The following is a 15,426-nucleotide window of genomic DNA, read 5'->3' on the forward strand; positions in this document are numbered from 1 at the left end:
CTTCAGTGGAGAAATAAAAAACAAACTTTATTTCAGATGACGAACAGATTTGCATGGAATTCATGTTTTGAAACGAGCTAAAATAGGGAGAAGCGTTGGATAGTCTTCGAAATATAATACATTTCAGGCTTGAATATATGGAAGCTGAAACTGACGGAAGATGCTTCCAATAATTAAAAATTTACACAAATAAATTCAAAACAAATAAATAAAAAAGCATTCGAAATACCATAATAATTAATTTAAATAGGTACAAGTAGTTTGTCAAGCAGTTAGTAATGTGAGAGTAATCGTGACTTAGAGGTCAAGACTCCCCACAGACTTACGTACTTGGGCAAAGCGTAGTAAAGAGCGAATATATTCGAAGTTTGTTTTGAGTCCATTAAATGAATAATGAATCCACTTCTATGAAATAATTCATTTTATGTATGGATAACATAATAGCTTTTTATTCGCCCAACTTCCCAACTTTGCGAATAGTTTAAATTTAAAAATTAATTCACAAAACATAATTATTGGATTAAGTAAAGCCATCTTTTGTTTTAATATCACACTTTGAAATTTCTGATAATAACTTCTATTTGTATTTATTTACACACATATATATATGTATATATACATATACATACATATATATATGCATATATATTTATTTATTTTTTTAATATTGAAATGTTTTAAATTCTTAAATGCAATTTATTCAATTATACTCATGTAGTTGGAACTATCAAGTAATATTTTTATATTAACTAAAATGTGATAGTATTTATAGAAATACATAAATATAAATATCCCCACGATATGCCCGTATGAGGGCGAGATAATAAATGCGATAAAGTCTCTATAAAACTGCAAATCTCCCGGGTCCGATAACATCAGCCCAGAACTACTAAAAGCAGACCCCAATATAAGCGCTCGGATCCTTCTGCCCTTATTTAAAAGCCTCTGGAACTCTGAAAGAATACCATCTAAGTTAAAAAAGGGGGTTATCACCCTTCTCCCGAAGAAAGGCAACCTATCTGAATACAAAAAATGGCGAGGAATCACGTTGCTAAGCATAGTGAAAAGAGTAATAGCACACGTAATTCACAAAAGGCTGTTCAACTCATTAAACCAGGGACTACGCAAAGAACAAGGAGGCTTTCGTCCCCACTGCTCTTGCGTCGATCATGTAAACTCCTTGATAGTGATGGTGGAGCAGTCGGTTGAGTGGCGCTCGCCTCTTTACCTCTGCTTCATCGACTTCGAGAAAGCGTTCGACACTCTCAACCACGAAGCAATCTGGAAAGCTCTTGAATGCAAAGGGGCATTTCCTGGGGTTTATGCAGCCGGCTTGAAAATCTAGACTATGCGGACGACATTTGGTTACTATCGCACAAATACTCAGATGCATCAGCTAACCTACAAGCGGTATGCCTTGCAGTAGCACAAACAGGTCTATGAATTAACATAGCGAATTAACACCACCGAAACACAAGCTCTTCAAACTGCCGACGCGCCGCTTCAAGATGTATATGAATTTTGCTACCTTGGGAACATAATTTCAAAAAACGGCGGATCAACAAGTGACATACACAACTGAATATCTAAGGGACGCGTTGCATTTGGCATGCTAGACAAGATATGGAGATCAACCCACATCCCCAGGCAGACAAAACTGAAAATATTTGATACCAACGTGAAGTCGGTGGAACTTAACAACAAACATATCGCAGTCATTGCAATCCTTCCCAACGGTTTAGCCTACGAAAGATAATTCGAATTTTCCCGCCTGATATTATAAGCAACGATGATCTTTGGGCGGCTACTGGGCAAAGGCCAGTTCATACAGAAATTATACGTCGCAAGTGGAAATGGATCGGAAACACATTGCGCAAACCACGGGATGACATCGCAAGGGCAGTGCTAGACTGGAATCCCCAAGGAAGCGAAAGGTAGATGCGGGACACCAGCCAAGACATGGAGGCGACATGTAGCAGCAGAGGCGGACAGAACAGCCCGTTCCTGGAGTCAAATTAAACATCTAGCTCTAAACAAACGAAATTATAACTTATTTATTGAGGATCTTTGTTTCATCTAGGAACTATGGGAATATATACATAAATATAAACGGGCGACAGAAATTTGCATCTGTTGGCTACCCGCTCAAATTTCTGGAACAAGATCACGAGATACCGACGATATCTTGAGGTAACGATGTAAGTCAACTTTTCTTACATACCATGGTGTGTTTAGTGCGCCTTTTTAAAACTTTGTGTTTGTTTTTACAGACCCACGGCTGTATGCCGTACGCCCACACAGGCTTAAATGTTTGGCTGTGAACTAAAAGTTTAATTTGAATGGGAAGAGGTGAACTTCTTCCTATAAGCCAATTTAATCGAATGTGAATAACCTGCTTTTCGTGCTTCTACTTCGCCCCATCGTCTCAAGGTGTGGGCTGGTGTCCCGAATCTGCGACTCACTTCGGGGTTCCAATCCAACGCAACTTTTGTGAGATCCTCCAGTGTTTTACGTGATGCATAGCTGAACCACTTCCATTTGAGACGTAATAACTCATAAAAATAGCCCATAAGTCGGAGGTACTTACGGCTTAAGGCAAGAATATCCGCATAATTTTGTGAAGACACCAATTAAAAAGTTTGCAACATTTGCGAGTCGCACGTGTTCAGGTTCCACGTCTCACAACCTTATAGTATCACCGATTTTAAGTTAGCGGTAAAAATCTGCAACTCCGTAAGTGTGGATATGTGCGCCGGTCTCCAAACTTTATCCAGCATACCAAAGGCAGAACGTTCTTTTGATATGCGATTGCGAATTTCTGCTGCAGATTCGCCATATTTTATGAAAACGCTGCCGAGATAGCAGACTCCATTTACTACCTCTAAGGGGGTGCCGGCGAGATGAATATCTAGCTTGCGCTTCATAGTCCATTCAATGATTTTTTTAACGTCCTCCTAGTTTTTACGAGTGGAATAAGTCCCATCATCACCGATTGCTAAATTGCACGTACTGTCAGTGAAGGTAGCCTTTTTGCTATTTTTAGAGACCGGAAGGTCAGACGTGAAAAGCACATAGAGTATAGGTATAAGGATACTTCCTTGTCGAACCCGATATTTATTGCCCTAAGGCTTGAATAAGTTCCATCTCGCTTGATCTTGAAATATCCATTGTTTAGAAATTGAAATATGATTGCTTATATGAAATTACTTACATTGTAAATACAAAATGGTATTCAAATGTCATTCAATGATTTAAATTTATTTTTTCAAACTTTCGCAGTTTGTTTCCATTTAAGTGCTTTTTTGCTACCATTTTTACCAAAAGGGATCTATTTTTGCAAATTTCTTCATCCTTCTTAAATGCAACTTTTTGTAAGTGAAGGTCAAAACTGTAATGTCACAAGTAAGCAAGCCTTTAAAATAAAATCATGGCAATAAATTAAAAACACTTTGGCATATTTGTTTCAAAATATTTCTCCTTTTATTTAATTTCCTCGTAGTTATATACCATATCATATTGTTTTTCGTTGTATTCTTCAGCTACATCAGCCAACAAAAATCCAGTCATTGGTCTGGCTCAACAAATATAAATTCAATATACATTTACTGCTTAATTTAAAGGTCCATAAGTATTTTTTTAATTGTTGGTAAAACTTATTTCGGTTCACATACATAATTTTAATTCTTCTGATAAACGTTCAATATTCTGTATGAAACAAGAAATTCACACATGAGAGATTTAGAAGTTTTTCTTTGCATACTTTTGTGAGCACTAAAGCTAATATTTTGATTAGAACAATTTAATAAATTTGTTATCTTAAATTCCCTGTTAAAATTATTGTATTTATTTAGTTACTCATATACATATATTGTTTTTTTTCGTATCAATTCTCCTTCGTGTTATTGTACACAAATGTAGTTTTATTCTCAAGCGCTCGCGCCAGTTATTTCCGCAAATCATTTATGTATCAACAAAAGCGTTTCGTGTAATTTTCATTGTAATTATTATTCGTGTTAGTCATTTTATTTCGCACTTCCTCATTTAAAGCTTACAAAAATATCTTTTCATAAATTTTAATTGGGTATTATTTACAATTTATTCGTAGTTCTTATATATATTTAGTATTACAGGTATTTTATATTTATTTTCTTTTATTTTAATTTAAAAAATTACTATGCGACGAGTCTAATTCAATTTGGAATTGTCTAAGTGCTTATGGTTTTCACTACTACAACTACAACTACTAAACGTCTCTTATCAACCTACATTATTTTATAATTACAATTATTTTATAACGAATTTGTCTTGGGTACGGAAAAGTCTTTTGTTGTATATATATATATATATAAGATTGTTGCATGTGTGTATGTATGTATGTATGCATTTCTTATTTATTATTTTTGTTTTTTTCGCATGCTCCTCACAGCTCCGTGGAGTATTCTTGCGGATTTACGGTGAACTTCCGCCAGCAGATGTGATCCGCGCTGCCGTTCGAATTTGGTGGTGGTAATTTGGCTCCTAAGCTCGCTGCCGCAGCTCCTCCACCACCGACACCTACACTTGCGACTGAGTGTCGATTGTGTGTGGCCATACTGGCACTGGATGAGCGCTTTATATGTGCGACACCTTGCGAACCACTGCCACTGACACGGCTCATAGGATTACGCGCACCTCCATTGGCAGTGATGGCGTTCGTGCTGCCATATGTTATCGACTCATTGGACGGTGTTATCTCTATACGTGTAGCGTGGCGCCCATCCTCCGATAGTCTTCTAATGTAGACAATCTCCCGATGTTTCTCCATGTGCATGGAGGGCGCACACGTTGCATGCACATGAGCAGGAGGTGGTGGCGGTGAAGGCAAAGGCAATTCTTCATCTTCGTTTTGTTGATGCTGATGTTGATGTTGTGTTTGTTGTCTTTGTTGCTCCCTATGTTGATGCTGCTGCTGTTGTGCGCTGGTGCGCTGTTGTGGCTGGGCGCGTGAGCGGTTTGAATAGCGCAACGGTTTGCCACCGCTACTTTGGAAGGGCATAAATTGCTGCGCTACCACTGGAAACTTATCTACGCTTATATCCTCTTCGATTGCCGAATCACCAAACATGGAGCCACTATAATTGGGTGAACTATTACCGGTGGTTGATTGCTTCCAATTCTGCTGTGTGACATGTCCATTGGCATATTTACCGGAGTTGGAATATTGCCCCTTCTTGATTGAGTGCGTGTAGTCGCGTGTACCACGTCTGCGTAGCGTGAAATCACGGCGGCCAGTATCTTGGCACACTGAACGCCACTGCTTCCAGGCATGACGCGCCAATGGATCAGTTGGCCCCCACTCTTTTGCCGGCTTCGATGCTTCGCATATCATACCGAAGAAATTATACTCAACTTGCCGGAATATTTGCACACAAGCAATTATAAAAGTCACTGCTAATGCGAGTAGAATAGGCGCCCAACGCGGCACATATTCTGCCAACAAATCATACTGATCGTCATCGGAACACCACCACACCAGCGCAGCAGTAAGTATGGCTGGACATATACACCACAAGCACATCCAACCTTTGAAGATCGGCCGACCAATTGAGAATTCCAAATCGGTGTAGATATTTTTGACGCCATAAATCCAACAGATCGCAATCAGCTCAAAGACAAGCGCTGTAATTAAGATTGTGCCGACGACGCGTGTATCCAAAATGCGCGCTATAATGAATTTCGGCGCCGCCAGCGATATGATCGTCATAACAAGCGCCACCAAGCTGATGACGTAATTCGGATGACGTGGCACCAAGCGAGTAACCGTGTAGATGGACACTGTAGTTGCCACAATGGCGGAAATCACGATTAGCGAATAAATTAATATGGGTATGATACGCGCGATTAGCTCATTGCTGGGCCGATCGTATAAAACGCGATCGTAGACGGCGGTTAGCGGTTTGAGTTCCTCAATCATTACACCACTATTAGCCGAGAGGTCGAATTGTACCATAAACAGAGTGGCGGCAATAGCATTCACAAGCAAATTGAAGCAAAGATACACGATCGAAGTGCGTACGGCATCACCTTTGTAGAGGAATTTGCCTGTGACTGCTGGCAGAGCGCCAAAACCGCAATTCGTGGCGAAGAGTACCTGCATCAATGCGTTGAACCAAATGTTGGAGTCCAGTAGGAGTGTCGAATCGAATGGCCACAGCTCGGGAAAGTAGGAGCGCTGGAAGGAGTTGTGCACTTCCCAGCCGGTCAGGCAACATAGCAGCGCAAAGCCGAGAATGCCGAAAAAGAAGAGGCTGCGACGCAAGAAACGACCATTGTGAGTGCTGAAAGAACAAAAAAGGAGAAGAAAAAATTTGAAATTTTTTACAATTCTTAGTTTTTTGCAAAGAAAATTATTGTTCGCTTTTTTGTTTTGCAAACAAAAGAAACAATTCAACAAAATTTTTTTTTTTTTATGTAAGAGTATATGGCAGCTATAAATAGCTTTTCTTGATATTTCAAAGAATAAAGTTAGTCTTAGTGAAACCTTTATGTACAGTAAGGGTTAATGGAAATCGTACAAGTTGTTTTCGCAATGTTAAAAAAAAAGTATCTAATAAATATATATGCACATATATACTGGCCGCCGCAGCCGAATGGTTGGTGCATGGCTACCATGCGGAAGTGCGTAAGTTCGAGTATCCGCACACTTAACACCAAAATGCTATACACATTTTTTTCTAATAACGGTCGCCCCTGGGTAGACAATAGCGAACCTCCAAGTGTATTTCTGCCAGGAAAAGCTCCTCATAAAAAAATATCTGCGATTCGGAGACGACTTGAAACTGTGGCTTCCTTCATTTGTGGAAAAACATCAAGACGCATACCACATTAGGAGGAGCACGACCAAGCACCCAAAGCACCCATTTATATAGTTCGCACTATAACAAAAACCGTATGCATCAATAGTACCGAATTAAACCAACACTTACAGGAAGCCTGCTAACTTCATGAAAATTTCAAAAATTTAATTCTATAAAAAATCGGCAAATTTCAAAATATTTATTTCGATTTTTAGAGTTTTTCGAAATGTGCAGTTTTGTAGCTCACTCGATTTTAGAATAATTTTGCGCAAGTTTGAAGTGGCTACCGTTGATAACTCAGAAATTATGAATATTTTTAGGCAGTCTTGCTCATTTTCCCTATTTAAGCGGACATTAAATGAAAGCGTTCCTGATAACCCTTAAACTGTTAATACCTGACAGTTCAAAATTTTGCTTTGAATACTCTTGCTTCATATAGTATTCAAGTTGAACGGGTTGAATTGAAGGAATCCCAATAAATATTTAGAAGGTTTATCGATGTTTTTTGTGTGCTTAAAAAGTCTTAGACTATCGACTTGCACATTTTTTAATTAGAATTGTTTTATAATAAAGTAATGAGAAAAGAAAATTTTTGAAAACATTGAAAGTATTACAAGAAAACACTGCACTGACTGTTCATGCATATCATCATTTCTTAACAGTTTTTTTTTAGTTACCAACGAATTGTGTCAAATGATGTCAGATTAGAACATGAATTAATGTCAAATGGGAAAATCAAACAAGTTTGTAATTAAAACGATATTAAAAATGCAAATAATTCTTTTATGAATATTATATGTAGTAAAACCATGGCTTCATTTGATTTTATTTGACAGGTAAAAAAAAAGAAATCAGTCAAATACCCAAACAAGTACAATTAAAACCAAAAAATTAAGATTGACAAACAATGGAATCATCGGTGTGAAAAAAAATACACTTAAATAATTTTGAATGAAAAAACATAAAAAAAAATAATATAGTAGTGAAATTAAAATTCAACAAGATTGCCATCCAAAAAATTTACATAAAAATATTAGCTAGGAATATGCCAAACTAATATAAAAGATAATGCGGATGTTCACATCAACGATATGCCTAAATAATCTTTACTACTACGCACAAACACACTTACATACATATGAATAAATCATAAAATATGCAAAGGTGAGAAAAGTTTGGTGTTAAAAATAAATTAATTAATTAATATATCTTGGCATATAAATTACAAAGATTTATTTCATAAATCCATAGGTTGTATGTATGAATTCAACAGCACACCAACGCCTGACACGACACGATGTGCGGCTAAACTGATACTCGTAGTAAGCGTAAGCACGAAGTAGAAGATGGGATGGTAATTTAAGTTGAGTGATATGGGCACTATTTTTCAGTCATGACGTAGCTACGAATCAGTCGGTCGGTCTACACTTTGCTGTTAGCTTCGAGGCCTTGAGAATCATGGCGCAAAACTTGTATGAGCTGCCAATGCGGCACATCAAACAGAATGTCGTCGAAAGCCTATAAAAGGCAGGCGCCTTAAGCCTTAAGCGACGCTCATTTTTTGTCCCGAATGAGTAGTTGTTACGCAAAATTGTTTCTTTTTTACGACATCTATCGACTAAAGGGACAGAATCTATGGATTCTGTGCGTCAACTAATAACGCAAGATCGCCATGTGACACAATGCAAGATAGAGGCATCCTTAGGCATTAGTGTGACCAGCATACCTGCACATTCAATATTACCGGAACATTTGGTCGTCAAGCAGATTTGTTCTCGTTGTATGCTGCATGATTTGATAATTGCCCCTATAAGTACTAGTATCAATTGGTAGAACGAAATGTTGAATAAATGTAGCTGCGGTGAATCAAAACACGTCTAAGATATCTTAGGTTAGGTTAGGAGATCATAACAGATGACGAATCGTGGATCTATGCATATAAGCTGGAAAAAAACATCAATAGGCAGTATGGGTGTGCCAAGGCGAGCATAATGCAGCAAAAATTTTTCGCAGAAGAAGCATCTCAAAGCAAATCGTCGCCTGTTTTTCCGGAAAATCTAGTCGTGTGGCAACTGTACCACTAAATAAACTTAAAACACTCAGTTCTGAAAGGTACACAATCAATTTGTTGCCAGAAGTTACCGGAGAATTAAGTAAAACCAAGCGCCGAAAACGAATCATCCTACACCAAGTCAATGCAAGCTCTCACGTTCAGTTTGAAAAATTGAAATAAGGTCTTTGAATAAGTCTTGTAAGTGCCAGTTTTATAACTATATGCAGTTAAATTAATGATTTATCGAATAGGATTCGAGCACTTTTCAATTTAAGAATAAAGAATGGAGGAGCACACAATATGCAATACAAAATTTCCGGGTTTGGGAGGCAAAGTTAAATGTTCTAATTTTCATGAACTTTTTAATCCACTCTCATGTCTATGAACCTTAATTTTAGTATTTACGGATGGCGTGCATACATAACTCATATAGGAAGGAAATATGTACATAAAGAGTATAACTCTTTAGCTAATCATTATTTAATTAATACTAATTACTTTAGTTTCATCAACAATACTAACCACAGCATCACCACAATCCAAATGCCGATCAATCCAACGGCCAGCATGCCAAAATACATTGGATTCTCCCAAAATGGTGTTAAAAATGTGCGCTGTAAACATTCTTGACCGCTGTTGCCCGTCACTGTGTAGCCATTCTAAATGTTTGCAAAGAAAATACAATAAAAATCATTAATCACACACGAGTACATTTAACCGTAATAAAAATCCAATAAATATGCGAATTAGTGAATCAATCATTGCTGCTGTCAATAACGATTTGTTCGCATAATTAGTCACGGTCTTTAAGATTAAGCTCGTAACAGCAACTTGTCGGTAATATGTCTTCAGTAACAGCAACAACAACTTACCGGTGCCAACTTCAAATTGCCCACACACTCCCGAAATGGCATCGTATTGAAGATGAACATGCCGATGTAGGCCACCGCCAAGACGGCTTGCAGTGATACCCAAATCGTCGAAAGCCATGACGCAAAACGGCTGATGATGCAGGCGCCTGTATAAACGAACAAAGAGAGTTAGAAGGTGAGAAAATATTCGTGTGAGGATAGCGTGTATTAAAATGTAAATTGTTTTATAAACTTAGATCGTTTTGTGTTATAAGCATAAATGTATTTGTATGCGTATTAAGCAAACGCATACAGCTGGGTTCACAATAATAACAGCACGACATATTGCAAAGTCTTCACTAATTAGTTGACTATTATTTTTCATTTAATTTTTTATATCTTATTTTTATAAAAGCATAGTTCAAACTACTACAAACTTTGTACAATATATAAAAAATTTAATAAATTGCCTTCAAACATTTAAGCTATTTAATTAGATTTTTTAGAAAAATTTCGAGAATGCAGTAAATGGCAATTATTGGTGCGTGCCCTTCTGTTAGGTATATAGCCGAGCTCCTCCTCCTATTTGTAGCGTGCGTCTTGATATGGTTCCACAAATATAGCTCATTAGCTTTTGGCATAATAAAATACAAGTTTTTAAGTGGTTTAAAAATCGCGTTGGTTTTTGAAATTGTATTCATTTTACATTCGTTACATGGGAGAAATAGTTTCAAAAACCAACGCAATTTTTGAGCACAATATTATATATACCAAAATTGAATGGACTTCAGAACTACATACCTAAAAAGTAAAAATTCTATAATAAGAATCAAAAAAGTTTAAAATTTTAATGAGAATTTTCTGCTTTTTTTAAAATTTCGTACAAAATGTGAAACTTTGAGGTATATTAATTTGTTTTAGTATGAACTAAAAAAAAAAAAATTGAATTCAAATAAATAAAATAAATAAATACGCAAAACATTACAATACGTCGTACTCGTATATGTACCAGGTGCTCCACTAACACTTTCTATATTAAACTTAGTATATTTTTCTTTTGTAGCGTGTTTGCTCTATTCTTTCTAAATCGCCGTAAATAGAGCTAAGATTTTTATGGAAATTTAATACTTACGCAAAAAATAGAATATATGTTAGAAAAAGTTTATCATAAACTGGTGAGTATTAAAAAAAAAGTTGTATGCACCCTTTAATCAACATGAACCTAAAATGTCACAAGTTTCGTTCCACGTATATCTCCAAATTTAGTAATAACATTTATTAAGTTAACTCTTTAACATAAATATTTACATAGGATGGTGTTTTTAGCAATTTTTGATATTGATTAGTAATTAAATGTTTTTGCCTAATACTCTCTAAATATTGAGTGTTGAATATATGATCGAAGGACATAATATTGCTGCATTGGGCATGTTGGGCTTGGACTTCCGTTTGAAAATGGTTAATTGTAGACGAGTGACATTGCTGGTGTAGAGAAGTTTATCGGGAGTCGGGTCAAGGTTGGAGTATGGATGCTGGTAATTTTTCCATTCTGTGAATCTCTTTTGATGGGAGTGTTGTCGTAATATTTTCTTCAGGTCATTATAATTGTTTGTCTCATATTGAAAAGTAGGTGCTAATCCAAAGTATTTGACTGCAGTAGCAGCTTGTTCATTACCAGGAATGCCGACATGGCCAGATACCCAGAACAAAGCAATTTTCTTCATATATTTAATGCAAATTTCACGGATCTTGACTATTATTGTTCAGCTGTTGCGTATGTTTTGAACTGCGTTTAAGCAGGAAAAACTATCGGAACATATAACGAATTTGCCCTTTTAATGAATGACATATTTTAAAGCTTTGTGGATAAAAACGGGTCTGGAGGGAGCGTACCACCTCTGATGGTATGTACTGCCGTTCGATGAGGTAACTGCAAAGGCAGTGTTTGTTGCTTTAGAGCCGTCAGTAAAAATAGTTACTAAATTCTGTTGTTTGTAGTTATTGACGAAATAAGGCAGTCCATTAGGAATTATGTTTTGTTTTGAAAAACATTTTTTTGTTTTGAGATTCGTACAAGTACGAAAATTTCGTATAAAAATGGTATTAGTGATCCGTGTTATTTCAATATCGTGCACCAACCCATTCTGCTACGTCACTAACATTTCTATGGAAAGTTACTATGAAAAAACTTTCTTTCTATGAAACCAAAATTTTCGAGCTTCCATTTTGGTAAGGAAAAATTAGGCAACAAAGTTTACTACAGTTTACTGATCGATAATCTTTAAGTACACTAATAAATTATAACTTAATTTTAAAAATAATCTAACGCTAAGTGCTTAAAAGCAGCTCAGAAACACACTAAAAAGGCTTGCAAACATTTTCAAAAAAGGGCGATCACCACAGTTTGTGTTCCGTCAGTTTTGCCAAGTGTTTTTTTCTTAGTTGCTTTCATTTTCTATGCAGCTTTTGTGTGTTTTTGTTAGGTCGATTTTTTTTCATCTTGACATTTTAGTTGGTGTTTTTTCGTTTTCATTTTGCTGGAATTTAATCTCAAACATCTATTGGTTTTAATTTTTGCAGATCCATTTCGCCGCCGCTTTGGCACATTTGTACTCTCGTCTCTAGGCGAACTCCTCTTTGTGAGCTCCACCACAACTTGCAACAACTCCAAGGCATAACATCGACATGTATCTGCGCCAGAACTGGCTGATATTGTGGGTTGTTGCCGCACCAGAACGACGGCGAGTATGGACTTTCGTTTGTACTCAAACGGGACACACAGATGCGATTTTTTGATTTTTTTTTTTATTAGAGTTATGCGTTTTCCTGGTATTTTTGAAGTCGATTTTCGATTTTTGCATAGTTGGCTTCTTATTTTTAATCTTTTTTTGCATCTGATTAAATCTGATATAGTTTTAGTTTTCGCAAGTTATTCTTCATTGGTTCGTTTTATCGTTTGCCCTTATGTATATGAGATTTTGCCTTGAGTCAGATTCAATTTTTGCTTGTGTGTGTCATTTTGAACTGTAAATCATTTTCCATTTTAGTTGACGAAAGTTTGCATTTATATGTATGTATGTATGTATATTAAATTCATATCATCATTTGCCAGTTTTCAGTATTCAATTTGTTTTAGTTACTCAGTTTGTATGTTAGTTTTGTGGCACAATTTTGAAACGGGTTGTGCCCAACCGATGTGTACTGCGGAACACCAGACCGCCCTGAATGCTCAACATACGGATGTTCTATTTATACCAATTTTTACGGAAAATACATCTGTGAATTGCAAAACTGTTGCAACAGCAATGAAACTTACAATTGTTAAAGTTCATAGTCGTTCGCATGGAGCCCAAAATTGGGTGGCAATGGGTGGGCCATAAGTTATGTGAATGAGGGCATGTTGGTACTTGCATGCTGTATCCTGCTTGCAACTTCTCTCGTTCTCTGAACCTGTTGCATGCGCATTGCATTGATAGTGTCGACGGTGGGTGTGTGTTCCCTGTACAAAACCAAACGAATGCTTATTGCCGAGCCGAATTACTAGGGCGTATGCTACTGACGCGGGAGTTCAACCGACCCGAGGTGCCTATGTGTGGATATATGTATGTGTTATGCAGGGATACGTAATAGTATAAGGGTTGAGAGTGAATGTTTTTTTTTTTTTTTGTATATTAAATTTAATGCTAAATTTAAACTAAGAAATTTAAAATGTGGACTTGAAGATTTAATTGAATACACACCAAAAGAATTTTCTCAGAATTCCTTCAAATGGCATATGTACGCATACATATACTTCCTTCCAGCAAACACCAAAACAATACATATAACTCCAAAACTGTAGAGTTTCAATGCAGAAGTTCATATCTAACATCTAAGTCACAAATACGCATAGGTATGTTTATCTGTATGTATGTATATATATATATGTATGTATGTATGTATGTATGTATGTATGTATGTATGTTTGAATGGATGCACGTGAATATTTTCTTATTTTTAAGCTATGGACTGAATTGCTTTAAGGTTTGTTCACGTATGCGAGATAATCGAATCAGTTTGCGATAATTAATCTACCCGTTTTCACAGCAAGACTTAAGATTGATTAAATTAGCTGTCAAGTGTGTCTACGTTTATTTAATTGGGGAACTTATGTTGGTAATATTAATCATTTGGAAGAAACACAAAAATATTCAGTTCCCCTTCACAAAATTAATCTATAAATAACTGAAAATAATCGTAAGCACAGCGTTGCAAATTTCTTTTAATAATCCAGTAATTATTATTAAATGTCGGATATCCAGAGTTAAATTTTGTATTGCTTGTCCCCTTTTTTACTTACTGGTTAAGGAATTAAGTTCAAAATGTAATATAATCAAGCAGATGTATGTGAAAATAATATAAGTTAGGGGCGGGCTTACATTATGGGCCCAGATACGGCACGCGGTTACTAAAGCAGCGGTTGCTAAGCAAACTAATGGCGAACAAATGGTGGTCCAACTTAGAGAATAAGGCTGATCATGCGCTAAACTGCAAACCCAAGCGTTCAGAGTTGCTCCAACCTACCGCAATGCCTCAAGCGCAGCAGTTTTTGTGATGATGCCTATTGACCTCATGGCCCACCATGGCAGATGGATGTTGAAGAAGATTCCTACAATAAGCAAATGGATTCAACGGAGCTTCGGAAAAGTGGGCTATTTCCTGACTCAGAAATACCTACACCGCATGAGTAATACCTATAAGCGACCCCAGGTGCATATCCTGCGAAACACCCAGGGACTTCGCCGAAGACACGCTCTTTAATTGCGATAGATGCCTCGCATCGATCAATGTGGGCAAGATGCTTGAACGAGAGGAAAACTGGGATGCGGTAAAAAAGATAGACCTCGACGCAGTTCTACAAAGCATTGCAGACATAGACATAAGAAGACAAGTTTATAGCATGAAGCTGGCTACAAATATGGTGGACCCAGACATGGTCCAATAGAACTGGTCAATTTCATGAACGTCATTCTGACCCTTCCCGAAATAATGCCTAAAGTAGTCCCGGAAAGAGACTTTCCCCAGAAGAGGAGAAGGGATTGTTTTAGTGGCCACAAAAACAAAAAAAAACACAATTATAGAAAAAGAAGTGCTTACAAAAATGAGAAAATATCCTTATCTTTCAGCAACGCAATAAAAAAAACTTTATTCGTCTAAGCAATAGGTGTGGACATAATTTAAAAATATAATTTTTTTGTTTTTGTTTTTTGGTACAAAACTTGTTGAAGCCATTTTAAATGTGTAGACAAATATTTTTTAATATTTTGTACGCGAATTTTACTTCCATAATAAAATTACAATAACAATGAAATCAGCCTATTTAAAAATAGTCACAACGCGTACATAATATTTTTTGTAGTAGTACTTTAATTTTAAGTCCAGTGTCTATATAAAGAAGCCTCATAAATTATTGGGATAAAATGGTCATCGCTACCCTAAGCAGTTGCAATAAAGAGCCATGCTACCACTCACACCCACATACAATACATTTTAAAAGTCAGTATTTGGTCCAACTGAGAATTCACTCATTCACTTTCTCATTTCAAGCCAATGGATGTGTAAATGTATTTGTGTGCGGTATCACCGGAAGTTTGTTTATTAGCCTATCAAGCGCTACACCGGTTATAGCGGGCATATTGTTGCCTAG

The 15,426-nt window shown here is 36.6% G+C and overlaps 1 protein-coding gene across 5 annotated transcripts in view; it reads right to left on the reverse strand.

Moving 5' to 3' along the window:
• Window positions 1–3,463: 3,463 nt before the first annotated feature.
• LOC128862182 (sodium- and chloride-dependent GABA transporter 1) overlaps window positions 3,464–15,426 on the reverse strand; it is a 166,293-nt gene continuing 154,330 nt past the window's right edge. For all 5 annotated transcript variants that reach the window (XM_054100655.1, XM_054100657.1, XM_054100656.1 and 2 more), the window contains 3 exons: window positions 9,762–9,907; window positions 9,412–9,548; window positions 3,464–6,317 (listed from right to left, as the gene is read on the reverse strand). In XM_054100655.1, coding sequence (XP_053956630.1) covers window positions 4,421–6,317; window positions 9,412–9,548; window positions 9,762–9,907 — 2,180 coding nt within the window. In that variant the 3' untranslated portion in view covers window positions 3,464–4,420. The remainder of the gene's footprint in view (window positions 6,318–9,411; window positions 9,549–9,761; window positions 9,908–15,426) is intronic.

This window comes from Anastrepha ludens, chromosome 4 (assembly GCF_028408465.1).
Source record: "Anastrepha ludens isolate Willacy chromosome 4, idAnaLude1.1, whole genome shotgun sequence".
In the NCBI taxonomy this organism is placed as follows: domain Eukaryota; kingdom Metazoa; phylum Arthropoda; class Insecta; order Diptera; family Tephritidae; genus Anastrepha; species Anastrepha ludens.